Below are 27,609 nucleotides of genomic sequence, written 5' to 3'. Positions count from 1 at the left end.
GTGGTATGTTGTATGTGACCTGCATGTTATACCGCACTAGCGAAGCACTATCAGAACGCCCGCAAGGGCATCATCATCAAGCAATCTATCGGGTATCGATGGGACTTATCAGTCATGATCGTCGGCTTGAGGCGCATAGCACACCCTGCTGCCTGCCATCTCCAGCATGACATATGGTCAAATGGAACGTGATAATGGGTAGCCTCGAGGGGCGACATGGAAGTCAAGTGGGCCACCCATGAGAGCAGTTGGAAAGTGGCTGGCCTGGAAGCCTGGAAGATCATGCCCCCTGCCTGCCCTGCCACTAACAGCGACAATCAATTCTGAGTGCCAACCATCACAAGGTTGTTCTATCAATTGCCCTTTCTAAGAAAGGAAACAATGCAGAGCATCATAGTCGAATAGATGAATCAGCTAGCTATCCCCGTCCTCATACCTTACCTAAGCATTATATTGTCCGAGTCATGCCTGCAGGCGCTACCATTTTACTCCCAGAATGTTATTCCCTGGCGAACATCATCATCCCACATTTTACTGCTGCCAGCAGCGTTTCACCCGCAATATCGGGCTTGGTAAGAGATCGACATCATCGCAAACCATCCACCATCGTCATCCGCGGCTTCACGTTATTTCCGCCCTCAGAGTGATTCCTTCTTTTTCTCTCGTGAGGCTTACCACCACACCCTCCTTATTCCTTATACGCCAAACACCAGTGACCTCATGTCACCTACAACCAGTTTAAAGGAGGAAATGCTCCTCAATCCCCATGATGCCCGCACGGCAGGATCTATCTACCACACCAAGTAAATGGAATCTAGATCTCAATAGCCACCGGGCTTATGCAAATTGTCACGAGCAAAAAAAAAGAAAAACGTACGATTTTACGGCATAGCATATCGTTGATGCAGATCCAACGGGTAAGTATAATCGATAGTATTCATCGTCAATATATTTCATTCTCGCCTTTCCCTCATGTGATGAAGAACCCTTAGTTCCGTATCCCAGCCGGTCCCATCATGAAGCTCCACGACACCAGTACTTACTTGGGCACACAGCAAAGCGATATATCGATAGGTCAATGCGACCCCGCGTCTACTCGTGATACTTGACTGGTCCGCTCCTCCCCCTGGGGTCCTCCGTCATCATCATTCCATCATGGAACCCTGGATGCAATGCGATGCGAATTGAATCTGGGTAGCCTCTAGTTCCGTGCACATGTGACATGTCTCCATCCATGCCCAACAACGTGTTTGGGGACTGCCCGCTTTGTCAACCTGCATATCCCCACAAAGCCACATCTGTCGCATATGAGTAACGTTGACCAAACTCTCCTCCTGCTACGATGTTGCAACCACATAATATATCGCGCCTTTGATGGAAGCTGCATCGCTTTCGCAGATAGCAGTATAACATGTGGCGTAGGGAACTAGTCACTGTCTATGTGTAGTGGTGGGCTTTGTCTATCTCCTACTGTGCTCTCACTCAAGCTCGCTAAGTGGGAAACGTGTTGCATACATAGCTCTTTCAGCAGTAACATGGAAGCGTCGTAAGTCAGTGGGTTAGCTGATCAACCGAGGCAGAGTACCGCCATACGTAGATCGACGAGACATTTGACGTATGAGGTATAACAAATCTGGTGCAGTAACTATTCCCATCGCGAGGTGTCTTAAATTTGAGTATTAATCTAGGCTATCATGTACATTGCCGTTGAACATCATCATACATCTGTGCTACCTGTAACGTCTTACATATATATTAGAAGGCGACTATCTTGAATTCGTCAACCTGCCATGCCATCTAGGTCTCAGACATTAACACCGGTGCATTACATCCACCGAGGAGGCTGAGAATAAGTGACAGGCATGCGCGCCTAGTCGTCGTCTTCGTCCGCCGCATCCTTCTTCGATGGCGGCACATCCGTCTTCTTCTTTACCTCGCGTTTCTTCGGTCGCAGCCACTCCTCCATGCCCATCGGCCAAAAGACCCGGTTCTCGGGCCCGCCCATACCGACTTCCTCCTCAGGTATAACTCTATGTTCCGGCTGATCTTCCGCCGCCACGCCGTCCACCATGTCAACATCGTCCCCGCCACGGGCCTCGGCCTCCTCTTGTTCCGCGGCAATTGCCTTCTTGCTCTTGCGCTTTTTGGGCGTGGCCTTAGGCTTCGGGACGGGCCGGTTATCGTCATCACGCTCGTAGGGCACGATATCGTTGAAGCTGTCCCAGCCAGGTAGGCGGTACGTGCGCATCAGCTCGAAAACGGCCTGCTCCTTGTCCTTGGCCTCGATCATGAGGTCCATGTCGTTGGCACAGGGCGGTAGGGTCAGGACGCGCGGGCGATGCTTCCGACGCTGGCGGCCCGTTACGGCCTCGGAACAGGGTTCGCTGTAATGCATCTTCTGCGTGATGCCCTTCCGATCCCACGTGGCTTTGATGCGCGGAAACAAGTCCATGATGTCCTTGGTGCCCTCGCGCAGCTGCGTCTGGTCGAAGACGATATTGTGGTGATGGAAATCCAAAACCATTGGGATGTTGAGCTCCTCGCATATCGGGAGCAGCTCGTGCACGTTGTAACACACATCGTCGTTCTCCAGCACGAGCCGATCTTTGATACCAGGCGACAGCTGTGCATAGTTGGCCCGGAAGCGATTTAGCGTGGCTTCCTTGTCGCCGAAGACACCGCCCATATGAAGAATCATGACAGCATCCTTGTTCTGCTGTTCCGGAAGGCGAAGCAAAGAGAGTAGCTCGTTGTGATATTCCAAGTCTCGGATGGCGTTCCTGACGACCTCAGTGCGTGGAGATCCAAGTTGAGTAAACTTCCATACGTTAGTTAGGCCATAACAGGAAACCTGCGCGATCGGAGTGGGCTTTCTTACTTGTCCAGGGTGAGTTGTCAAGCGGTGGCCAAGCTCTCCAGCGACACGGCCAACCTCAGCGAGGACTTCCGACGCAAAAGGGGCAAGCTTATATCCGTATTCCTCGTGGCTAGCAAATGGGAACATCTCGGAGCTGAGACGCATGAACTTGATACCATACTTGTCATTCCAGCGCAGCATCTTGACTATATCCCGTGCGTTGGTCAGGCCAAGGTCCTCGACAAACGTTTGGCCTCGGGCGACGTCGCCTGGTTGATCCTTGTCCGGTCGGTTCTTGGTTGCATGCTCTGGTTGCGTGGGATCTGCCAGGGGGTGGCGATGCTCTATGATGGAGGCGATCCTGCAGGTCCGAGAACTGAAGACGGGAGGGACAGTTTGCCGGAGATATGTATTAAGGCAAGCCTAATCATTGAGGTTAGCACAGCTGTCGCAAAATTACAGGCAGGTCTTGTTTGGAACAGCTGCTTGTGGTTGCGTGTGGGGAGGGGCAGCATGTACATAGCCTAGTCTTCCTTTCCAAGGTAGCGGGAGATAATCGCTGTTGACGGGCGGCGGCCTCGCACCTTCTAGCTTGATGTCGTTGACGTCCTCGGACTCGGGCTCGGCCGGCTCCTCGGGGCCTTCCTGGGTCATGCCCATTGTCTCTTCTTGGGCGACTTCTTCCTGTTTGACGGAAGAGGTCTTGGACTTGGCTGGTGTCGTCTTCTTGGCAGCGCGGGGCGCCTTTATCTTGCCGCTACGGTCCTCCCAATGCTCGGCCGGGTTCAGTAGTTCTGGACCATCCCTGGTCGCCTTGGGCGTAAACGCATCCTTTACCGGGTCGTCGTTGAGATTGGCCATGAACGAGCTGGATTTGACGGCCAGCTTCTGCCGCTTGACCACCCCTCGCAGCTGCTCCTCCATATCTTGCAGGTCGAGCATGGCATCCTCGACATTCTTGCGGCGCCGGCGAACTCGGCCATTGCTCATAGTACGCGAGCCCTTGGAGCCGTCTGTGTCCTGATCCGCCTTGGAGGCGTCGGCGGTCGCCTTATCGCGAGCTCTAGCCGACCTGCGCGGCGCAACGTCGGGTCGAGCATCGATATCCATGTGCTGGTTGGGTAGAACATCTTGCTGTAGCAACGCCATTTCGGACTTTTTTCGTTTGGAAACCATGGCAGTAGCAGTAGGAGTGGTGCCACCTCTGCCGTCCGTGGATATATATTGGGTATTGGCCGGAACAAACCTAGCGACGGCTCTGGGGGTATGCAACACTTGCTGGCGAGCACCGACGAGTCGTCGAATGAGAGCGCTCATGCAGCCCGAATCAGTGGGGCGCAGAAGGAATATCCCAGTGTATTGATTAGGTGGCCACGAGGGTGTGTAGATTGATTGGAAGTGACAGTGGGCAGTATGGGACGTCCGGGGGCAGATTCTACCTATGGGAGAGACGGTAGGTGTGGAAAAGATGGGAGGTGGCAGACAAAGAATGTTGTGATGCTGATGCTGGAGCAGAACCTCCTGTGCTTACGGGAAATTGGTCGATACACGCCCAAGATCGGTCTCAAAGAAGAATCAAGTACGTAGTGACGAAAGGGGACGTCATGCATGCAGTCAACCACGGTGAATAAGGTACGGACGGGTAGAAAGCTCCGCTGTTCCCTGTGCTCGGGAATGCAATTATGTATCTAGCCCTTTTGTTTGTCGGCCATTGCCAATAGCTGACGGCTTCATTTCGATCCGAGAGGAAGGGAACAGCGCCATGGCTAATAGGTGCGTCCGAAGACCGTCGACCATCATCATCCATTCCATTCCAGAACAGCCAGGGCGACGGGCGGCGTCTGGCAATTGGGATCTGTGTACAATTGCTCGATCGCGGGCGGCGAAGATCTGCTGGGTAGGTTAGTACATTTGGACCTTTGTTTGTTTGCCTGGGCCAGAAAATGAGGTCATAGGATGGAGGCTTCAATGCTAAATGTGTAGACCGGTTGATGTAATCGTTCAGGATCGCGATTTGGGGCGCCATTACTGCCGGGCGGTGGCCCAAAGGAGCATGGCCGGATCGCCATGGCCTTCCCCGATAGGGCATAGTTGCCGCAAGCTTGGGGGGCTTGGGGGGCACCACAGTTATCAGTCATGCTGCCCTGCACAGTAAAGCAGTACCACAGCCACCGCGCTGCAACGCCAGGCTTTCTACCAGACTCTTTACCACAGCTGCGTCACATTGCTCTTACATACCCCCAGCTAATTTATCCTAGGCCCCCTCCCTCTCGGCTCCAGCCGTGCTGCGTGCTTCCCTGCTCCATCTTTCTCGAGAAGAAAGCGAAAGTCGTGACGGTGGTGCAGGCGTAGCACCACCTACCTGCTGTACTAGTCCAGCGCGTCGAAAAAACTCGGACAGCTCTCCGACTCAAAATCGGGCTGTCTGATTTGCCAATGGCTCCGCCTATTTCCCCTATGCATGCACGCGGATGGAGAGCTCCTTTAGAGGCAAGGGATGCCGCCGAATGACTGGGGTAACCTGACAACAACCTTAACAAGGCTGACAAAAAGCAGAACGGGTAGACGTCTCAAATAGTGGACTATTGCCGTAGATCTCCGGGTCTGACGGGTCATAAGGGCTAACCACCATCGATCGCGGGAGACCGTCACAAGTCTAGAACTATGTCAACAGGCGGTTTGTCACCCGAGTCAGAATCCAACATCCGAAGGCGTCGACACGTGTCGTTGTCTAAAGGCACGAGGTGCGAGGAGTAGAGCGAGGATGGCGGGCTTCTGGCCGAATGAGCATCACACGCATTCTCTGAAATCAAAGACCCCTCTGTCGCCATCCCATGAAAGCTTTTCTTGACTAAGAACCTATGGACCAAGCACGACTCCCGTTGCCCCCTTACCAGAATGGTAGGACCGGTATGCCCAGGGAAGTGGCCTGGGCAGCTTCCCGATCCGACAACTCATCATCGCTCTCGCTGGCTGTCTGGTAATACGCAGCTCGGCAGACAGGACAATCGTAGCGCTTCATGAGGAACCAGGTCGCCAAGCACCGGGCGTGAAACATGTGTGGGCATCGCCGCATCTTCAGTATCTCGTCATCGATGGGCTGAGGACGCCAGCTCGTCTTTTTCGTCCTTGGCGGCGCGTTCATCTTCTTTTTCTTCGCTGCGCCCGCCACATCGGCGGCACTGGCTGATACTTCTCCCGCAGCCGTCTCCTTTAACGTTCCCGCTTCCAAGTCACCCCCATTTCCTTTCACTGTTACTACTCCTCCTTCGGTATCAGACTCCGATCCTCCCGCCTCGTCGGGCGGGAGGCCATAGAGCGAAGCCAGACATATGGGACTGCGAGTAAGTGTGTCGAGTCAGTAATGCGGATTCCTTTCCTTGTTTCAGTGGAAGTAATGGAGTAGGAAATACATTTACGGACCATAAATTCACATTCGACTCCCTGCCTTCGCTCCTGTGCCCCTTATTCTCGGTGACCTCCGCGAGCCGCGCAATGGCTTGGTGAAGTGACTTGGACGCCACAACTGGGTCGTTCTTCCTTTTCCCCGTCTGCTGCCATAGGCGCTCGCATTGGGCGGCTAGCTTCGCTCGGAACCAGCTGCAAGCAAGTATCGGATCTTGATCAGCAAAATAGCTTTTTTCCCTCTCCCTTTCAATACCCTCGGACGGAGGCCCACCACGCGGAAGGTAATGCCACGAGCGGGCTGAAGAACCCCAATAAAAACGGGGAAAGGGAGGTCGTCGCACTTACACACTGACAATCACGATAACGCCCAGAGCGCAAAAGCAAACGGCCGTCACTATGTCCCAAGGATGATCCATTGCCGCATGGGAAACGCTGCGCAAGCCACGGAGCTGCGGGTCTCGCCTTGCCGTGGGTTGACGTTGCGCTATATCTGCAAATCCCCTTTTCTCAGCCGACTTTTATCGCTTCCGATCGATAGATCAAGTCGAGAGGCGGTTTATTGTCCTTGCGGCTCGGAGGATTCCCATTATATTGCTCCCTGATTCAATGGTTGACGGAGAATGTAGCTGGCCGTCGCCCAGTCTGCGGGGGATGCCAACAGCTTTCTATCAAAAGCTTGCCGCGTCCCCGGGTTGTTAAAGGTAGGTGGAATAAGGTATCATTCAATAAATGATCGGAGAGTGGCACGACGCCCTCTCCTTAAGAATGACAGATGCTGTCGTGTCGAGTCGAAACAAGTAGTTTGCTTTTTACAAAACCTCTTGCGCGCCGCTTGTACCACCGACCACGTTACTCGCGACGTGCACGAGCGATGGGAGTTAGTTTAATGATGTCTCATTGTACTAAGCTGCAGCGAAAGGCTAACTTTTTAATTGGCATTGGGTCAGACGAGATGTACAGGCAAAGCCAATTGCAACGGCATTAAGCCCATCGTACGACACAAGCACATCAAAAGACAACGCGGGGTTGTTTCTTGTGTATGGATGGGGGAGTGGAATATTGCCCCAGTGCTGCCAGTCCCATTCCATCACGAGATATCTGGTAATCGGACCGTAGCGATGAGGGGAGGTTGGGGTCGTATGCTCGAAGCAGTAATTCTCTGCACTCTAAATAAATAAGAAAAAAAGTCTACATGATTGATTTGCGCGGCAATTGCAGAGCACATATAGCAATGAAAGGTGCCGTGAGCTTGTTGACCTGGCCATTAATCCGTCTAACCTTGAAATTGGTTGGTCTCAAATTTCCCCAGCCCAGCCTGCCAACCCTCGAAAGCAAATAACACCGACCGGCGACAAACACCCCATGATTTGCGTTGAAGCTTGCATGGACCACGCCTCTTGTTTTTTCAAGCCAAATCGACTACCCCTCCTCCCAACACCGCAGAGGCATGGGACTCCAGATCGCTCTCCCGTTGTTCACACCTCATGCATTACCGTGAGGGGGGTGGTGCATGAGATCGCACTCACTGTCACCTGCTCCACATGAGCTCCGCTGCCAGATGTTTGGGAGAGACAGGGAGGTTGGCAGCATGTCTTTTGTGCCTCCACTACACCACCTCTTACCCTCCCGCTCTGGATCTGATCTGGTCTGATGCGTGCATAACACGGCTCCCATGTACCATGTACGCATGCACATGACTCGTACGACATCACATCGTTCTGCCGCATTTACCGGGAGGACTTCTGCCTCTTGGCGGAAGGTTCGGAAGACGCATCGTCGCCATTGCGCGCCATCGTATTTATCTTTGCGGCCGCGGCCTGGATGGCCTCGCCCAGCAACTTCTTCTCGCCGAGGCGGACGACGATGGCCATCTTCTGGCGATCGGTGAATTTGGCGTCCTGCAGCAAGGCCTGGTCCTCGGCTTCCGACGTGGGATACTCGGCAAGCCGGAGCTGGAGGGCCTGGTGGATCACGGCGGCCGAGATCTCGTCTCGCTTGCGCTTGTCCGGGATCGACGCGGGCGATACCTTGCGCACCGCCTTCAGGAACGTGGCGATCTGCTCCTCGAGGTCCGCGGGGAGTTGCTGCAGCTTCACCTCGCCATGCACGTCGCCGCGCGAATCGGGCTCGTCCAGGTCGCGATCTATCACAAAGGTATCCTCGGTCTCTTCCTCGTCCAGCTGATTGATCTACGATTCTTGTCAGCGTTGAATTCAATTCGCTACTTTTCTTGGAGGCTGCACTCACCGCTTGACCCCATGTCGACTCGTCAAGTCGGAGATGGTCCTTGAGTACCGACAGCACCATGTTCCACGATAACTCCACCACGTCGTATCGTGCGTGGTTAGAGGTAACGTAGCCATAGCGCCTCAGAAGCTCGCTGTTGGACAAAGGGCCATAGTAGTTGAGGACCTGTTGGCCGGCACTTATGGGCTTGAGCGACGTGACCGTCAGGAAGTCATCCTCGTGGTTGACGTGTGCCTTATTTTTGCGAGAGTTAGCAATCAGACAACATGAGGAGGACCTGGTGCTTCACGAGCGTAGTTGCCTTACATTGAATACGACATCTGCGTTGAGAACATCGGCCATGGGTACCACTGATGCCAAGTTAGCTACTGATTAGGACGTCACGCAAGTGTACGCAGGCGAGTGTCTGTACTTACTTCCCATCATGAGCTTTCCCTCCTTATCCTCGACCCACTCGTCTCCTTCCTCTTCGGGTTCTTCATCATCATTCTCGAGATCAAACGCATAAGCCCTGTTGCCGATTTGTCAGCACAACCGAATAGCAGAAAATGCGGGTCACGTCAGCAGGTGGCTTCGTACATGACGGTGCTTCCCATACGGTGAGCCAGGTTGAGCAGTTCCTCTTCGTTCATCCGTTTCGATCCTTCGGGGTAGAAAATTTGGGCGTGTTCCTCAATGACGGGAAGGACCTTGGCGCGGAACATGTTGTCGGCCTCGTCCTTGCCGATCTTGGCCGAGATGGCGCTGGCCTGCAAACCACCCAGGTCTGTCCGCGGCCAGAACATGAGAGTGTCGAAGCTCTCAGGCATGATGTCGAAGTAGGGCTTCCACTTGGAGTTTTCGCCCTGCATGAACTCATAGATCATGACCAAAATGAGCGACACCCAAGAGTCGGGCGCCCCACTCGTGTCGCCCTCCTCGTCGGCCTCATTGTTCTCCAATCCTTCGGTCGAGTCTTCAAATACCTGAGGGATCTTCTTGGCCAGATCAGATGTCAAGGTGTTGATGATGGCAGCTCTCGGGATCTTGAAGAGCTCGGTTTCCTCCGCTATATCCGATGTCGCGACTGTGCTAATCATATCAGCCCTGCAGCTTTGTCTTTTTTTTCCGCCGTCGCAACGGAGAAAAGCCAAGAAAAAGTTGACTCAACACTCACCAATGCCTCTGCCCTGCCCACTTTGTCGCAGATCCTGTATTTGGATATGGGGATGGAAGGTAGCGCCCGGCAGAGCGGTAAACCAATTCAGAAAAGACAGCGTCCTCTCATCAAATGAAGGGTTTGCCATTTTGGACAAGGATTGCGACGTTCCTTTTGGATGTGCAGTGCAGTAGACCGTTAATCACTCTGGGACCTGGGTCGGTTGCGATCGGCTTGTTTGCGATGCTGCTTGCTGCAGCAGTCTTTTTTAAGTACCTAATTTTCCTGGCCGTGCTCGGAACTTCTTAGCGATGGCGATGGCGAAAAATAAGACCGGGAAGCCGGGGGCCTGAGAGGCAAAATGCGCTGCGACCAAGCGACCTTTACCGAAGATCAATTGCCGGTAAATCTGGTAACTGCGAAACACAGCGGGTTTTCCGATAAGATTCCCCCTTCCGTCTTTGGGTCAGGAGTCTCCATTTGCACTAAAACTTTTTTTTTCCACTTGGGGGGCTCTTGTAAATAAACCCAACGACTTGCTGCCAATTACATAAGAACGTGCACGTCTGCCAGCCTCCTTTTCAAACAGTATTCTCAGTGTCTAGCGCATGCTCGATTGTCCCCTAGTAGCGGCTTGCTCTGAAACCCACCAAGCTCATCTCATGCCGCTGTCTTGGGAGCGACGCCAGTGCGCACTTACGGTTAAGCTAAACCCTTAAGCTTACAGGTAATTTGAAGCATATCCAATTGACGATAATAGCTACATTTCATCTAGGCAAGCCCTCTCCCTTGCGCGTTGCTTGCGCAACTTTTGCATCGGCAGTATCTCGGCGTATCGCTTGTACGTCTGGATGTAAGAATGATCGTCGTTCCAAGTGTCTTTCACGCTCTGCCGCTCCATGGTGGCGCTGTGCCATTTCCTCCACCGGCCCCAGAGCACCTCGTCCTCCCCGCCTTGACCCTCGGCTGGGATGCCGACCCCGCCCGGCTTGTAGTGGTCGAGCAGGAACATCCGCTTCGCCCACGGCGCGGGCCAGCGTCTTAATGTGCCCCAAAAAGTTCGACCGCCTTGCCGCGCCACTTCAATCGTGTACTCCTTCTCGGGCGTGTGCTGGATGAACCTTTAGAACCCGGGCACGATCTTGCCCGAGATGTGGTCGATCCACAATCGGCACCGCGCCCGCCCGTACGCCGGCCCCGTCGGGAACAGGTCTGGCCCGTGCTTCGCCTCGTCGTCGTACTCGTCGTTCAGGTACTCGCAGATAACGGAGCTCTCGTACAGGGGCTTCTGGTCTTTGCTCTGGGTGTCGCTCTTGGGCACGGCTGGCGTTGGGACCAAGCCGCGGGGGTTTGAGGGCGAGGAACTCGGGCGCCTTTTTGTACGGGTTGATGTCCTGGTACTCGTAGGGTATCTTCTTCTCGAGCACGATCCAGCTACACTGCACGAATGGGCAGAATCACCCACCGTACAGCTTCAGCGGGTGCGCCGCGGCGTGCGCGTCAGCGAGCTGGGCGGCGGCGCCGGTCGGTCGTGTGGGTAAGGAGGTATCGACGTGGGCCATTTTGGAGGTATACTGCCTTCGGCTTCCCAGGGGTAGGATTGATGTGCTTCGAATGAATCTTATGGCAATCGAGAGGTTAATGGACAAGTTTCCTGCTCTCTGCCGTGGAGTTGCCCCCTCCGGTATTCGCGCACTTAGTTATGACATCAAGATGCAGCAGATATCAACCCTTGTCTGCTACGAAAACACAGTCGAAATTCAATTGAAAAGACGAACGCTCGTTTTGGGTGTGCAAAATTGTTTCCATCATTTCTTGTATGCATTTTCGGGCGCAAGGCCAGGTCCAGTCATTCATCAGTTTTACCAAACTCGTACATCTCGGTCACTGATCTGGATCTGTCACCTGCTGCTCTCCTCCCAGGGTCCCAACGATCGGTATGGATGCTTCAAGCGGCTGTCCATGGACCACGACGGGCTCCGCGCCCAAGACGACACAGAACATGCGCGCGTACTCGGTCGCACTCGGATTGCGCCAAGCGTGGTTAGTGCCGCGCTGCACGAAAACATCGCCGCGGCGCAGGAGCCGCCTCTCTTCCTTACTCTCCTCCTTCTCCCCCGCTCTTTCTCTTCGCCAGCTCCTCCTCGGTGGGTAATAGCAACAGCTCCAATTCGCCCTCGACGATGACCCCGACGTCCACCGTGACGGACCGGTGCCACAACACAGGACACTGGGGGTGAAAGTCAATGTAGCGAATCATGGCGCCCTGGGGCAGCGAGTGCGGCGCCCCCAGCCCGGCTCCTAAGACGGCCACGTGCTGTGCGAGGTCTGCGTCGCGACCTAGTGGCACGGGGACCTGATCCGTCGTGTAGCACGGCTTGATGTCGATACCTATTGGCGCGCGGACGAAGTTGGTCTCCTCTGGGAGGTTTGCCGCAAACGTGGGTTCGCCCTCGGCGGTATGCGTGGTGGTGTACTGCTTCACCACGGGGAGCGTCTTCTCGGGAAGTTCAGAAGAGGAAGCCATGTTTCTTTCTTCTTGATACTTGATAGGGTCGCAATTTCGAAGAGTTTTTGGTTTGATCAGTTGTTTTCCGGGGAAAGTGAAGATTAAATAAAAAAGGTGCAAATAGGGGGCTTTGCAAGGTTCGTATATTGCTGACCACCACTCCACATCTGTCCGATGCGGGGTTCTCGCGAGATCTTACTCCTTCCTCAGTCTCTCTACTCGCGCATGCATGGGTTTCGCTCTGGGACCTTTCTCCTTAACCGGCAGTCTCGTCTCATGCTTCTCATGGTTTTCGGCCTCGCTGTACTCCGAGGCATTCGGCTCATGCGCTTCATCCTCCCCGCCAGAGCCGGGGGAATCAGGGAAACGTTCTACCCCACTGCACTCATCGCAACCGTCGTGGTCATTCAGGATCGCCTGGGGATTTATGAACTCCGTCCAGTCCCACTCGAGCTCCTCCAGCACCGTATCAACCGTCTCTGGTTGTTTTGGGTCATCTTTCGCCGTCAACACGGCCGGAGCCCCCATCCACACGTTGCCGTCCTTGTTCCTGGCCGTGTAAGGAGACTTTCCCTCGGTCCAGGACTCCTGGAGATGCCTGGTGTAAGCTTCGGCGGCGGCGCCGGGGTTTTGATAGCCGAACGGGGTGTTGGCATTGCTTTGGACTCTTTGGACTCCATAGCGGTGGATGCCCAGTGTATAAGTCTTGCTGTTCATGTATTCGGCCGCTAGTCGCTCGTCGCAGGCCTGTGCAACGTCGAGTTTTGGGAACTCATGCGGAATCTCACCGTTACGTCGTTGATGTCCTTGTCTTCGTCTAGGGATGAGGCTGTCAGCCATCTTGTTCACGTTCCTAGGTAAAGGCTCTGTGTTCAGTGAACTATGTAGGTTCTTGTCGTAGCATACACCAGTGATGATGGGTATGTCAATGCCAACGATAGTTCTTGGTTGAGGATATCAAAAGCGCATTTCAAGTATTGTCTTTTGGTTTTGGCACACAGAGCCAGCGCTTCTTGTTCACTGATACATTGAAACAATCCTAATCATTCACGGAAAACCAGTTGCTTTAACGGATTCTCCTGTTGGTAACGGAGATGTCTTGTCTGTGAGAGTTTGGATCTCAACGACTTTCTCCACTGGTCCAACCGATAGCCGCAGATAATTCCAAAAGTTCAAACTCTATCATTACACAACGACGTGACTGAGAATAGTTTTACCGAACACCGGCCGTGTCAGCGTCGTGTGTGATCTTCTTCGTTGATTACAGAGGTATTGGGGTTATCTATAGCTCCATTATATTGGTAAGAAGGCAAGTGGCGAAAATGATGGGTTACTCATGGAGCCTCTTGGGGCTAACAACCATTGCGAGTTGATGATCAACGCCTTCGGGGAAAGCGTTAATACCTTGCTAGATACTTCAAATAGGTTGCTGATTGAAGCTTCTATCCTATCCACTGACATTTGTATTAGCTATATTTCTCTACCCTTATAACCCTTACCTTCGTCATCATCCCTGACACTCTTGAAGCCTGTCCCAACCCCTTTCGTTTCGCTATGTTTCTGGGCTTTAACTCCTTCTTTCCCCATTCTGCGTATTTAAAAAGAAATAGATAGGAAAACCCTTCTAGTGCGATATATAATCAAAGATGATGTGAATATGGTAGTGGTCCCTAGTGACAATGATATGGCAGCGTAGTACAGTCTAATATTCCTCCATAGCGACGTCCTATGGATCATATAGAGTACTCTTTTCGCTGCTTGCCTCCACCGGTCTTATCAGCTGAAACTTGGAGCTCGGAAATGTAGCAGCAAGCCAGGTATAAAATTCATATAAAATTCATTAAACTGTTCTTTCAGCTCGTGATCTGCAAGACAGGTAGAGATATTCCATCAAATTTATAGATTAGTGAGGTATTATAAGAATCTTTAATATAAATTTTCGCTGGTATAGCTCGATCTGATCGGGCCAAGACGAACATGTGAGTCTAAGTTGGTTCGCATATCCGCTTGAGGCTCCTTTGTGCTCGATCAGCAAGCCTCGAGAGGGTGGAACGGGACGTCCCAACCACAAGGAACAGTTCGTGACTGATTACCCAGTAACTCGTCTTCACGGCATCAATTGTAGCCTCGAGGAGTGCTGAGGAACGCTCAGATACTTAAAGGGCGGAACGATATACAGTATTTCTCAATCACTTATTTGCCTTGAAGACAGCCCCTGAAAACAAACTCACACCCCATCTTCCTCTCAATCCCAATTATTTAAGTATACTAGTTTCAAGTCTCATGCGGTGACATATCAAGTCTATCGAAGCACTGATACACAAGAGAGCCGATGTAAATGAAGCAAATGGTCGAATAGGGGTTAGACGACACAAACATTCCGCACACTTAAGCAACATCTTTATTGCAGCATCTGATGATGTTTGAATAACTTATTATTCTTGATTAATCCTTCGTCTAAAAACAAACCCAACTCATCGTTTATTCCAAACACAGGAAATTCGTCGCTCGCGAGAGAAAAAGGATCTTCGTTTTCGTCATCGGAATCAGCGCACACACAACCCCAACTGTGTGGGTAGCGCACAACATGTACACTGGTGTTCGTCTCTACCGCCACAGCTTATCTGTTCAGTTCGTTCGTTGTCAGTCATACAATCACTAATACATCATGTGCTCGTAATAAAACGTAAATCAATCCCAAGCATGAACCCATCCCTAACTTTTCCCATTTTCCAATTTCCATCCAAGAACCCAAAAGAGGGACAGATAGAAAAGCAAACAGACTCAAATGAAAGCAAACAGAAAGAGAAAACAGGGGATATGGGATCATTTATACCGCGGCTTGCCCCGATGCGTCGTAGCCGACTTGAACCCCATCATCTTGGACGCGATCATCCCGCCGATGACGCTCTCGGCCATGCCCTTGACACCGCCTCCGCCGCTGCGCTGACGCCGCGGGTCCTTGTCGATGAAGGCGTCAATGGCGGCGGCGCCCATGGCCGCCGTCGCGATCTTGGGCAGCTTCTCGCCCCAAGTCCCGGGCTGCTTGCGCAACCGGAACGCCGTGACGCCGCCAGCCTCGAGCGCGGCGCGCGCCGCCATCTGCCAGCGGTCCGCGACCTCGGGCTTCGGCGCGCGCATGTTGTCTCGATACTTGTCCGTCATGCTCTTGTCCTTGTTTCTCGACTTGGCCCTCGACCGGCCGCCGTAGTCGCCCTCGGACCGGCCTCGTCGGTGGCCGCCGCGCCGACGTGTCGCGCGCGAGTCAATGCTGCTGCTGCGGCTGCTGTCCGAATACGACGGGGAGCGGGCCCGACGGCGGCGGGATCGACCGCCGTCCCCGCGTCCCCGTCCCCCGTCGCGGTCGTACGGGTCTCGGTTCAGTGGGGCTGGTGACACACTGTACGACTTCTGTCGTCCGTATATGGGCGGCCGGTCTCGACGGCTGTGTCGCCCAGTGCCACGTCGGCGCGGTGGTGATGGGGACGGCGATGGCGACGGCGAATACCGGCGGCCGCGGCGGCCCGATCGTTTGTCGTCATAGGTGTCTCTGGACCGTGAGCGGCTGCGGTCCGTCGACTTGCCCCGCCCCCCGGCCATCTGGGCTGCAGCATAGGTACTGGCTACCCTGCCCAACTTGCTGAGACCGCGACGACCCTTCGACTTGATGCCTGCCCACTTGTCGCCTTTTTCATTTTTATCTCTGGGAGCGTCGCTGTCGCTATCGTCGTAAGCAGGAGGAGCATGCCTGTGTGATCTCGAGCGCCGCGGCGGTGGCGAATCGTCGGTCCTTCTCGACATGGTGGGCGAGGAAGGTCTGCTGGAGTACGCGGGCGGTGGTTGCGACGAGGCCCGCCGGGGCTGGTGTCGGGGACGGTCGCTTCTCCGTCGCCTAGAATGTCGGTGGTGGCGGCGGTCCCTGTCGTCTTCGTCGTCTTGGAAAGTGCTGCGAGGTGGATCCGGGAAGCTGTCAGGTCCAACGTATTCAAAAGCACCCTCGTCGTCTGCGGCGGCCAAGGGGTCTGGTTGGGGAGCGAAGAACGAAGGGTTACTACGGGGACCGGGGCGCGAGGGCATGGTCTCGCCGATTGGAAAGTTTGTCGAGCAGACAGGGTGGTCGGGGAAAACGGAGGCCCAGAAACTTGGTTTGTGTAGGATTGGCTGGAAAGCTTCGACTTGGCGGGTGGATATTCCAAGGCAAGAATACGGTGAACGTTGGCTAGTATGGTATGTGGTAGTCGTATTGCTAATTAGTAGGAAGGAAGATGGCGCATCTGTCAAGAAACTAGTTCAAATCCTGCGGACAAGTTTTGGTTGTCGAGGATCGAGGCAGCTTGTCAACTATTAGTTCGGGAGATTCCCCAACCGGGTTTCCCAACCTCGCAAAGTCTCAGCATTAAGATGCCGCATTAATTCCCGCGGCCAGACACCCGAAGGAAGAGGTGCCATTTGAGTGGTGCCACGGGAAAATCGGCGCGCCGCAATGAGGTGGTGGTGTATCAGAAACATGACAGCAGCTTATGGGATGGCTTCGAGGCCTGAGGCCCAGCCCGCGTGCCGATCATGCGCTGCAGCATGGCGGCGGTGATGTCAACCGGCAGCAGAGTCGTGTCCTAGCGCCCTTTTCCGGAGATCGGTTGTGGGTGCTAGAACCTGTTTTGGGCTTAGGAGAGGCTCCAATCAGCGCTGCGTCCAGGCCCTTCTCCAGGCCCTGCAGCGTCTCTCTCTCCGAACAACAGAGGCTGACAGGGGCCCACATGATCTCATCGTGTGATGGCGTCGCACACCTCCACGCCAGCGTCCAGCTCAGCCTTGCTGAAACCGATAACAGGACCTGTGTGGATGGGTGGATAGATGAAACGCGATCGAACATTCACTCACTGCCACATGCTTCTGTTCAAATGCAGATACATGCCCGAGACATGTCGCGCGTTATCCAGTACTTGGGTAAATATGAATGCCACGTCAGTAGCCTTGGGTACTGAAATAGCAAAAAAGTTTATCTCTGTACCCGAATAATAACCTACAAGCCTTGAGTCGAAGACAAACAAGCAGGTGAGTAATTACTCATCTTCAATCGAGTCGCCGAAAGACAAGCGCTGCCAACAGTCAAGGTGTGGCGGCAGGCAGATGTCGGCTAGTGTCTGGGCGCTCGTCAGTGCTTTAGACAAGCAGCCAAGTTTGCTTGATCCAAGAGTAGCGCCAACGCGTTTTTGAGAGGATGAGAGGGGTCGTCGCATATGGTATGCTCGGACAAAAATGAAGTTCAATTCCATCTCGATTAATGTAGTAGAATAAATTAATGACAGTCTATATCAAGCAACAGTCTATCCAAATGGTCGGTCGTAACCGGGGTATATACAACAACACAAACAACAACCATGAGATCCATCAATCATAACCTCGCTCAAATCTAATAGCGAGGATGCTTCGCGGACCGCATCAAGAGGGCCTCGCCTAGAAGTGAGGAGCGTTGAGGAACAGACCCATCAAGCAACCGGCAAGGGTACCGGCGATGGGGATGGTCATGATCCACGAGAGACCAAGCAGACCGACTCGCTGCCAGTTGACGGCCCGGATGGTGCCGTTGCACAGACCGACACCTACGGTGGCACCGGTGATGCACATCGACGTAGACACCGGCAGAGAGTACTGCGAGAACACGAGGACGGTGATGGCGGCACCCATCTCCATGGAGCAGCCTCGGCTGGGGGAGTGGTAAGTGATCTTGTTACCCATGACTATTGGATGCGAGTTAGTACGAGTTCAGATGGTTTGGGATTTGGGGATGTAGAGCTTACCCTTCATGATGTTGTAACCGTAGGTGCAGAGACCGATCGAGATCCAGAGAGCGAGAACAGCCAGCTGCCACACGGGGACGTTGGCAGTCTTGTCGGCAGTCTTGCCGGTGGACCAGGTGTGGTAGATGACAGCCCAGGGACCGACCGAGTTACCGATATCGTTGGCACCGTGAGCGAAAGAGGCAGTGCAGGCAGTGAGAACCTGGATGAAGGAGTAGGTGTGCTCGACCTCGTCGGGGTACTTCTCGGCCGCGTCGTAGACACGCTGCATGCGGATGCCATCGGGAGTGCCGGCAATACCAGTCTGGGCGGCGTGGATGTCGTAGTGGAAACCGTAGAGCAGAGCGGCGGTGATCTGGGCCGGGAGACGCTTGCAGGCAGTAATGAAGTTCTGCTTCTCGTAGATCTGGCCGGGTCCCATGGGGTTGTCGCGGAGAGTGCGCATGGCCCAACCGATCGGGCCGCGGTGCTCCATGAGCTTGGCGCGAAGCTTAGCATCACCTTCCTCCTGGATCTCCTTGTAGGTCTTGGAGGTCTGGCCCTCGGCAACAACCATGGTCCTTTCCTGCTCGGTATTCTTCTCTCCTTGCTGTTGCTTGATCGAGTTGGAGGAATGCAGGGACTCGTCATCTTCCTGAACAACGGCGTACTTGGGAACCACGGCGCGGTCGGCCTCGGCAACGACGGGGCGCTTGAGCAGAAGAGGGCCCATGAAGATGTGGTACCACTTCACGCTGGCATCGCGCTTCAGGATGCGGGCGTACAGCCACGGGACGAAGAAGATAAGAGCGCAGATGCAGACACCGGCACCAGTGCCAACAACGACCGAGGCGATGTAGGAGGGGGACTTCTTGCCCAGACCCAGGTTAGGGGATCCCTTGTAGACAATGGACAGGGTGCAGATGGTTCCGGCGACGAGGAAGAAGAAAGGAGAGGTCCAGACGGCCCAGGGCGCAGGGTTCTTGCGCATGTGGACAATCAGCTTGATCATCATGAAGATGGCAGCACCGAATCCTCCGGAGATGGCAGGCGCCATGCCCAGACCGGCGAAGATGGCACCGAGACCCTTGCCGTCGTTCCAGCCCCACTTGACCTTGGAGGCACCGACCGTGGCAACACCAACACCGGCGACAGCGGAGATAAGGGAGTAGGTGGACGAGACGTGGGCAGAGTGACGGGTGCACCACATGACCCATGTAGAGGCGGCAATCAGGGCGATGGTGAAGGCCATCATCTGAACCGGGGCGTTATCCTTGAAGGTATCCGGGGGAATGATACCGTTCTTGATCGTCTCGGCGGTACGGGCACCGACCGTGGTGGCTCCCAAGACCTCGAAGATGGTGCCGAGGATCATGGCCATTCGGTACGAGATGGATCGGGAAGAGACACTGGTGGCCCACGCGTTGGCAACATCGTCTGGAGAGCAGCAGTGTCAAGGTTAGTAAAGAGTAGGGAATGAGACAGGTCGGAAACGCGGTCCAGGGGTAGGGGAGAGGAAGCACATACTGGCACCGTTGTTGTAGGCGTCCAGGAAGGCAAACAAAGTGCCTATGGCGAAGATGTAGTCGTATTGGTGAAGGTACGACATCTTGGCGGGTTGATATGTAGCGACCCGGATACGTCTGGTGTCTCTATCTCTCTCGAGAAGCCCTGGTGGAGGACTGCGTTTGATTCAGACCGTGAGCTGGAGACACAGAATGAAGATCGAGCGATGGATGTCACAAAAGAAGGAAGGCATGGGATGAAGCGAGGGCTGCACGTTTATATCTTGAACTTTGCTGAACCGTCGGGTGGCCCAAAGACACGACCCGCACCCGCCAGGCGCATGGCTGCATGGGCAGACCTGGGCATGTACATGCTCATCGCGCCGTTAGCTGGACCGTGGGGTCCGTCGCCTTCATGGGCGGACGTCTTTGCTTGCTTGGGTCACCGAGGCCTTGGCGAGGGAGCGGCTTGGCGACGCAACATGAGTGAATGGGATGGCTTGGTAGGCGATTCAAGCTTGCGAATACTGCCGTAGGATACAAGCCTGGCCCAGGCGGCCAAGCGTGTCTTGGATTTGCTTGTTGGAGCTCGGCGGAATACGCCACACGCTCGGAGATGGGCTCTGAATCGGGCCAGAGTCTTGTCTAATTGCCAACGGGCTGGCCATAGAGTTTTTACGAACGAACTGTCGAGGTTGATATTCGAGGGTGTAGTAAATGCAATTCATCAATCATGCCGACGTCTGATTGGGCCGGCGGCAACATGCGGCTCTTGGCGCAGCCTTGGCTGAAGTTGGGAAGAGGCAGGAGGAGGCCTATCAAGGGCCGTCAAAGTCCCACGTGGGTGGATCGACTCGTCTGTGAGGTTGCTGCATCTTCCCCGGCTAAGCGGGTTAGGGGTGCTAGTCCAGCCTGGGCATGCTAGGGAGCCTAGCAGCCTAGCAGCCTAGTGCCTAGGGAGCTGGGAACTGCCCCAAAGGCTAACGGAGGGCCACCAAACCCCACTGTGGCCTCTAGCGGCCACCCCCAACCCAGACTGCTGGGTGGTGGCCTGCACTCCTAGACTCCAAGGTACCTACATCCCACTCCTCACAGGCGGGGGACCGAAGCTGACGGGTACCGAAAAAGTGTCTAGACCCTGGACATTCTTCTACTTAAGGCACCGAAGGTTGGCAGCCTCGAAGCCACTTTCTCTTGGCAATTGCTGGGCGTCTTCAACAACCGCACGCACGTGCTGCCTTCTCGACGTCTGAGCCGTTGATGGACTCGGGGCCAGCGCTGGACCCAACTAGCTAACCGGTGCGCCAGCCGCAAGTGCTGAGAGAAGCTTGCCATCACTCAAGCTTGCTTGGACACGTCTGACGCGAGCTGGGCTTGCGTCGGTGTTTCTTCTTTTCCATCCCTTCCGTTTTCTCCCAGGAGTTCGCCTAGCCCTTCCGTGCATCGATGCAGTTCCCGTCATCGCAAAAGAAAAGTCTCGGCTTACCGAACTCGCCTCCACTATGATGTTGGCTATCGACTATCTAGGCGATTTCTGTTGCGACTTCTGCGAGTTCGGATCGATTAGGCCTGCGGTGGCTCAGGGAAACGCCATGGCTTGTGAACTACACACGCAAATGGCCACCGACACGACGTACAGACTCGGTCAAGGGAGGCCGCAAAGCAAAAAGCAAACCCGGCTGCCTGGATACGCCATACCAGTCTTCTAGAAGCATGGGATGTTTGATGTCTTGTGACTATATTCCCGGGAAGCCTCCCGTGTCGACACTGACTGCAGGGAACGGCGGGGCCGATACAGGCACTGCACGCATACATCCATCCATCTACTCGCAGCTGAACATGCAGGACGTTGTCCACTCATGCCCGTAATGCAGCCAACAGCATTTTCCAGATGCACACATCCAAACCGATAAAACTCACACATATTGGTGGCGATGCGAGCAACCGATGCAGGTGCTTTCTCCACTTACTCGATCTGGCAACCGGGCCATGGTCTGAAGGTATCATCTGCACGTCTGGCGGCACGTTCTTCGAAGCGCACTAGCGGCCGCGCGCCCGTCAGGTATTCCTCCGGAACATGGGCTGATGGCCCTTGAGACGACGGGTGACTGGGCTATGTGACACCATTCGAAGACGACGAGCTGATAAACTAGCGATCGTCGATCATGTCTACACACGCCTGGACCTTCCCTCAAATTCCCGTAGTGAATCCAGAAGAGTGTGCGCGACGTAGATCCTAGTTGATCCAGAGATCGCGACTTGATTGGCTCTATCGCATAGTATGCAATGATACAACGTAACTACCCTGGCGGATCTCGAGAAAGTATTTATTATTAGCATGAGAGACGACGGAGATAAATACAACTAGCGTCCTGCAGTCATCAAGCAGAGTTTCTCGAATCGGAGGCGACAGGGGACTAGGTGCTTCCCCTTTGGCCACCCTGTGTCCCGAAGGGTCCAATGAGCCGAGCTTGTTCATCTCTTCTTTGCCCTCTTTTGACGATCATAGTTCTGTCAAATCAAACGCCGAATCCTAAACCAAGGATAAACGAAAGGGTTCCCTCCTCCACTCCAGCAAGGACATCCACCCTGCCACCTTGCATGTTGAAAGGGTCTTACCTGACTGACTCTACCTCCCCAGGGGTATCGTAAATCAGTCCCTGCGCACGTGTTTCTTCTCGGTGCCGAGGAAAAGGCATAATCCGCCTTCTTGCACATTTTTCTCTTTCCTTCGCATATCATTTTGTTATGTTCACTGGTATTAGTCAGGTATATCCATCCATACCAAATTACCCATGCGAGTCAGCGATGAAAAGCGACAATGCCTCCCCTCCTCCCTCTGAATTCGAACGTGCCAAAACTATTCTACTCTTCGATTCCGCGAATATTGGTGTTCACCAACAGTTCCATTTCAGATTTTGGGACTGTCCTCATCTAATTACACGCGAAAGTATCAAATCGCTTGGATGGCGCTGACACGGCCAATAGATCCGTGTCTCCCCCTTTCTCCCCCACGCCCAGTATGTCGAAACGCAAGAGCAGATCGAGTCTGGAACACATCGAAACAATGATTAAATCATGAGTCAGATTTATTACGCCACATGAGGCCTCCTTAGTATGCTTATACGGCGGCGAGCCCTATTGGAGTGTAAGCCGAGGCGTCAACCATGGGGCATATGTTCGGTCAAGTAGCTCGGTCGCCACTAACTGGTCAGCAATCTGGAACTTATTCTGAGACCCTCTCCTCTCGCGCTTAACACATTTCGATCGAGTCGACGCGTCGATTTCCATCGACTTTCAAGGACGAAGCAAGCAATTGTCTCTTGGGCTCACACGATTCCCTCTAGGATCTGTCCGAGGTCGACATATTTCGAAGTGCAGGGTAGGACGTCAGGCACTGCCAGGCCAGTTGCGAATTTTGTTTCAAGAGCTGTGCAATGGAAAACAGTACCGGGAAGACCGCCGTGAAAAGCCCAAAGTCCGATGAGACGGCGGCGCAGAAAACGAAGAGCATCGTGAGTTGCTAAGGCAATTTAGCTTGGACAAAGAGCTCGGTCACCAGGTGGCCTCTGTCATTTCATACAGAATAATGGTGAGGGCCAAAATGTATGGGACCACTGAACCGTGAGCTCGAGTGCGCCGATGTGCTCCTCATGTTTCTTCGAGGAGAGTTAAACCTGTATTTACTGGCTCCTCCGAAATATTATTCGGTTTATATTTGATTCATCCCCCTCCCCCCTCCCCTCCATGTACAAGTTGGCAATGAACCCAGTCGAGGGCTCTCGTCAAGAAATTTCACCATTTCGCCGATTATGAGCCACATCTGACCTTGATCGCAGTCATTGGAAATTCTACTTTGTAGGTCACAGCAACGAGGAGCATGGCCACCAATGTCTCACTTTGGTAGACAATGATGGCTTCTTCGCCGTCCCTCTTGTCAATTACTGCCTAGGGTATCAAGGCTTATAATGCTGAGATGCCTTGGCAATATGGTTTTGACACAGGCAGGAAAGTATCCATAGAGGAGTAGCGTAAGCGACGAAGCGTTGAAATATAGCAGTGTAGGAACGGTCCCACCTCAGTATATAATACTACACAGAAAGCTTTGATGCTTCATACCCCTTGTAGCTTATGGAAACATTGCCGCGATAAGGGCCGCGTTGTTCATTTGCCATCTAAAAACAGTTTCGCTTTTCAGGCGTGCCTCTGAAGTGCTATATGTGTCTAGAGCAACGGGACAGAGACTTTGAGTATCTAGAAGGTTGGCCATACTCATCTGGCCGATTAGCAGCTAGAGGGAGTTAGGGATTGAAAGGCCGGGTAGTCGCGAAGCGGTGAAGTATTGGCAGTAGTTATATAATGTTGCACCTTGATAATTTCCACTACTCTAGTAGACCCAAAAAGATAGAAAGTTAGGTACTCGCCGTAGACTTATGCGTACAGGGCCCAGGTTTAATGTGCTCAAAGTTTGGGATGGTGCTTCCACGGCATTGCCGATGCCGGCAACACTCCTTCCTTTAACCATTCGAGCACCGGCGTGTCGGCGACCAGCGGCCCAATGATGGTCTTAGCGGCTATGCTGGTAAGCGGAAGATAGGGTAGAGCGTATTTCGCCAAGACCCTATACTTCCAGTCGGGCCACGCCAACATCCTAACGGTCTTCATCGAGGTGTCCGACATGGCTTGCGTGTCTTCCGCCCGATCGGCCTGGTAGGACTTGAAGAGGCCTTCCAGAGCTTGCGTACCCGGAAGAGCGCCGTTACTGCTGCTGCTGTCTTCGTTGGGACACAGTAATAGCTTGCGCAGCTTGTTAATAAGGACCACGAGATCCGTCACGCCGCAGTTGTAGCCTAAGCCGGCGTGCGGCTCGAGCTTGCGTACGGCGTCGCCGACTAGCACGGTACGTTTCCAGTACCAATCGTCTATAATCCCTTCTTCGAGGTTGATGAGACCAGCGTCGCCTAGCCGGAACGAATCGACGTCGGAGACAGTCCGTCCCGGGGCCATGTAAAAGTCGGCCCATCGCTTTAGTAACTCTGCTTTGTCTGCTTCTGTGTATCGTTTGGGCTTGGATGTAGGCGTTTCCAGTTTCTCGTAAATGCCAAACGCGCCCTTCTCGGTACCGTAGACAATTTGGCTTGTCATGCCGTCGTGGGTTGCGTCATACTTGGTGTTCGGCTTCAATCCCGGCAATATGGGTATATCGCCAAAGTACAGCCGGTACGACGTCGTAAACGGTGTCTGATCTGCCTCAGGCAAATCCTCTGGTCCTACTGTGGCTCGCATAGCGTGCGTCAGTAGCCGAACCCTGCTGTGAACGCCGTCTGCCCCGATGACGATGGAGCCCACATGCGAAGTCCCGTCGTGGCAGACCACGGTCACGCGGTCCTCCTCATCTATGATTTGGTCCACGGCCTTCCCAAGTAGTATGCTGGCTTTCGCACTCTCTCGTAGACTCTCAAAGAGGAACTTGATTATCTCGTGGCGCTGCGTAAATTGGACCTGGTAGCCATGTCTGCGATTGTGAGGTTTAGTCTTTCGTATGATCTCCGTGCATCGCGCATGCGCGAGCGGCTGATGGCTTCTTTCTTACTGTTTTTCCATGATGTCAAACGTGTAGTCCTCCATCCTCACGCTCGCATCCTCGGCAGAGAGAACGTACGTCCGCTTGCACCAGTCCAGGATCGGCCGCACCGCGTCCAGCAAGCCGAGTTGATCGAATATGCGAAATGTCTGCGGCCACAGCGCCAGTTGTGTCCCGCGCGAGGTGAAGATGGAGCTATGTTTCTCCAGCACGATGAAATCGATGCCAGCTTTGCTGAGAATGTGGGCGGCTGTGAGACCAACCAACCCGCCGCCGACGACGATGGCGCGGAAAGGCTTGGGTGTTGCTGTGGCCATGGTTGGTTTCTGGCGTAATGGGCACGAGTTGCCGAAGGGGGAGGATGGATGAAAGGCTGCTATATGTCCCAGAGCCGCAGAGTAAGGGCTTGGCCGGAGGGGGTAGGGCTGACCCGAGACAAGGGGTGCATTTCGGGGCTTGGCGCCCGCAGTTTGACAATTAGACGAATTTCGCGTCTACTAGCATTAGCATCGAGGTCCAGCCGCTAATCGGCGACCAACATTCTGGCCAACGCCGGCCGCTATGCCCGATTTCCCCGCTTACTGTACGCCAACGCATCGTAATGGCGTGGATACTGGCATAACGAAGTCACGTGAACCTGAGAGATAGGATTGACGTGAGATTCTCACGTTTGTCAAATAAAAGCGAAAGCCCTATGATGTATATTATAGAGTTACGTTTCTGTGGAGGTTGATAGCTGAAAACTTTTATTCGCCGTGTTTGTTACACCTGGCTAAAGTCACGAACAGTGGAAACCTATGATACCATAAGGCCCTTTGAGATAACCGCCAATGACGCAGAGACCCGTGTCCGGATGCGACCCTTGCTCGCTAGATGTATCGACCTAAATGCCGTGGAAGACGTCTTGGGTCGTGCGGAGGCTGAAGAAGGAGACAACGGCCCCGATGACGCGCCTTCTCTCCCGCGCGAGGGCTACAACGCTTTCTACGCCTGCATCGCGTGCTATTGCCGCATTTAAAGGTGGACGGCGAGCCCCGTAGCCAGGGTCGCCCAGGACATACTTCAGTATTCGTTCATTGAGGGCATACCCGAAGTGGTTATGAAGACGGAGATGGAGTGGTGTTGCTTATTCCGAGACGTGGAGTCTTTGGTAAGTCCTTATCTAGTAATTAGCCTCAATTGAGTTGTCATTTCCCCCGAAAGCCATTATTCACCCTGGATACCGAGAACACCTTACGTTGGTGGTTGGTGTCGTCGACGGAAAGATTGCAGCCTAGCTGCTAGGCCGCTGGACCCGGAGCATTGATGATCACGGTGTTCTCGTCCTCGAGTTCGAGGGAATAGCCACAGGGCAAGAAGGCATTGTAGCCTAGGATGAGTTGCGGGTGGCCGTGGAATAGTACAACAACTCGGTAGATGCATGTGAGTGTGGTGGGACTGAAAGTGTTAGTTACGCTTTGAACGCACTTGGGGATACCGTACACTTACTCTTGGGTATGGAGCTCCCTATACTCCTTCACGATGTCAAGAAACTGGCTATATTTCTCTGGTCGGTCTATGAATTCGACTTTTACTTGTTCGATGTACGAAAACGCGTTAGTGAGAAAGGCTCCCATAGGGTTATTGGATTGTCCGCTTGGCGTCGGAGGGTTGGCTTGGGTCGGCGGCTGAGTGTGATCGTGTCCACTCATCGTTCCACGCGAGTCGCAGGCTTTGTGAAATACTTCGGGTAATTCTGTTGCGGCGAATGAATGGCGAATGATGGTGAATGATAATGACTTGGAGATGTCCTGGGCCAGCACTAATGGTCCTCGGTGGCTTCAAGAGGTGCTGCCCATTTCTCGTGTGTAGTTTACAGGAGGAAGTTGCAGCTCACTAGCTGGATTGAGCAGTCCACCTGGCTCACTTTGGAATCTACCCATCATGCAGTCGCTGATGAGCGAAAGGAAGGCGTTGCCTAGTACGTAACCTTGGATAGAGAAGAAGGGGCGTGTTTGGACCTGTCCGAGAACTATTAACAAGAATAATTGCCACAGTCCATTCAACATTATCACATGTCTCAAAATTGCGTCATAGATACCTAAAGTTGGTTCCGAGGGCCTACTCACGATTTCATTCCAAGCCAGTTCGGTGCTAAAAAAATTGACCAGGCTCACGGCTATGGGACTCAGGGGTCAAGTGGATTCAGGTTGTGCTCCAGTACCAAGTGAAGTATTCAATCGCCCTCTTGATCTCCTGACTGGCGTTCCGGCACACCCTTCCTGAGGCAATGGTGGTGTGCGTACCTAGTGGTCGCCTCCATCACGATACGACATGACTGTTTTTGGCATAAGACGAGCCGGCCGTAAGGGACGACCCAAGCGCAGAATCACGGAAGTTGGAATCACCAACAGTGACTGCCTGATTAATCAGAGTAACAAACACTTGAGCCAAACGTCCTGCTTCTGCCTGGTCTCGTTCGCTTTGACATCGAAAATAGCGTTGATAAATTGCCCTTCCAAGTCGGTGAACGATAGGATCAGGGGCTTGGGTAGTTGTACATACAGCCCAGCACCCTAAGCACAATAGCAGTAACTGGGGT

General features: G+C 53.7%; 10 protein-coding genes across 10 annotated transcripts; all 10 read right to left on the bottom strand.

Moving 5' to 3' along the window:
- Positions 1-1,870: 1,870 nt before the first annotated feature.
- On the bottom strand, positions 1,871-4,006 carry PG998_007115 (uncharacterized protein; the record flags this gene model as incomplete). Its single annotated transcript, XM_066873931.1, has 2 exons — positions 1,871-3,280; positions 3,377-4,006. The coding sequence occupies 2 exons, from the start codon at positions 4,004-4,006 to the stop codon at positions 1,871-1,873; spliced, it is 2,040 nt and encodes a 679-aa protein (XP_066729876.1).
- Positions 4,007-5,747: 1,741 nt separating this feature from the next.
- Positions 5,748-6,681, bottom strand: PG998_007114 (uncharacterized protein; the record flags this gene model as incomplete). The annotated part of the gene is made up of 3 exons (XM_066873930.1): positions 5,748-6,195; positions 6,281-6,457; positions 6,611-6,681. 3 exons carry the CDS (start codon positions 6,679-6,681, stop codon positions 5,748-5,750), a joined length of 696 nt encoding a protein of 231 aa, XP_066729875.1.
- Positions 6,682-7,992: 1,311 nt separating this feature from the next.
- PG998_007113 (SET domain-containing protein RMS1) lies at positions 7,993-9,798 on the bottom strand (the record flags this gene model as incomplete). The annotated part of the gene is made up of 6 exons (XM_066873929.1): positions 7,993-8,454; positions 8,513-8,746; positions 8,819-8,862; positions 8,929-9,023; positions 9,092-9,578; positions 9,669-9,798. The coding sequence occupies 6 exons, from the start codon at positions 9,796-9,798 to the stop codon at positions 7,993-7,995; spliced, it is 1,452 nt and encodes a 483-aa protein (XP_066729874.1).
- A 612-nt stretch (positions 9,799-10,410) lies between these two features.
- Positions 10,411-11,212, bottom strand: PG998_007112 (glutathione S-transferase; the record flags this gene model as incomplete). Its single annotated transcript, XM_066873928.1, has 3 exons — positions 10,411-10,771; positions 10,841-11,023; positions 11,112-11,212. The coding sequence occupies 3 exons, from the start codon at positions 11,210-11,212 to the stop codon at positions 10,411-10,413; spliced, it is 645 nt and encodes a 214-aa protein (XP_066729873.1).
- A 536-nt stretch (positions 11,213-11,748) lies between these two features.
- PG998_007111 (uncharacterized protein) lies at positions 11,749-12,177 on the bottom strand (the record flags this gene model as incomplete). Its single annotated transcript, XM_066873927.1, has 1 exon — positions 11,749-12,177. One exon carries the CDS (start codon positions 12,175-12,177, stop codon positions 11,749-11,751), a length of 429 nt encoding a protein of 142 aa, XP_066729872.1.
- A 177-nt stretch (positions 12,178-12,354) lies between these two features.
- Positions 12,355-12,999, bottom strand: PG998_007110 (uncharacterized protein; the record flags this gene model as incomplete). Its single annotated transcript, XM_066873926.1, has 1 exon — positions 12,355-12,999. One exon carries the CDS (start codon positions 12,997-12,999, stop codon positions 12,355-12,357), a length of 645 nt encoding a protein of 214 aa, XP_066729871.1.
- A 1,986-nt stretch (positions 13,000-14,985) lies between these two features.
- On the bottom strand, positions 14,986-16,236 carry PG998_007109 (uncharacterized protein; the record flags this gene model as incomplete). The annotated part of the gene is made up of 1 exon (XM_066873925.1): positions 14,986-16,236. One exon carries the CDS (start codon positions 16,234-16,236, stop codon positions 14,986-14,988), a length of 1,251 nt encoding a protein of 416 aa, XP_066729870.1.
- A 1,380-nt stretch (positions 16,237-17,616) lies between these two features.
- PG998_007108 (phosphate transporter) lies at positions 17,617-19,548 on the bottom strand (the record flags this gene model as incomplete). The annotated part of the gene is made up of 3 exons (XM_066873924.1): positions 17,617-17,900; positions 17,961-19,376; positions 19,467-19,548. 3 exons carry the CDS (start codon positions 19,546-19,548, stop codon positions 17,617-17,619), a joined length of 1,782 nt encoding a protein of 593 aa, XP_066729869.1.
- A 4,357-nt stretch (positions 19,549-23,905) lies between these two features.
- Positions 23,906-25,345, bottom strand: PG998_007107 (uncharacterized protein; the record flags this gene model as incomplete). Its single annotated transcript, XM_066873923.1, has 2 exons — positions 23,906-24,959; positions 25,038-25,345. 2 exons carry the CDS (start codon positions 25,343-25,345, stop codon positions 23,906-23,908), a joined length of 1,362 nt encoding a protein of 453 aa, XP_066729868.1.
- A 963-nt stretch (positions 25,346-26,308) lies between these two features.
- Positions 26,309-26,719, bottom strand: PG998_007106 (paired amphipathic helix protein Sin3b; the record flags this gene model as incomplete). The annotated part of the gene is made up of 2 exons (XM_066873922.1): positions 26,309-26,465; positions 26,517-26,719. The coding sequence occupies 2 exons, from the start codon at positions 26,717-26,719 to the stop codon at positions 26,309-26,311; spliced, it is 360 nt and encodes a 119-aa protein (XP_066729867.1).
- Positions 26,720-27,609: the final 890 nt, after the last annotated feature.

Source organism: Apiospora kogelbergensis (genome assembly GCF_038363985.1).
Source record: "Apiospora kogelbergensis strain CBS 113332 chromosome Unknown utg000005l_segment0_segment0, whole genome shotgun sequence".
Taxonomy (NCBI): domain Eukaryota; kingdom Fungi; phylum Ascomycota; class Sordariomycetes; order Amphisphaeriales; family Apiosporaceae; genus Apiospora; species Apiospora kogelbergensis.
Note: the sequence above shows the minus strand (reverse complement) of the source record. Positions and strands in the feature narration are given on the sequence as shown.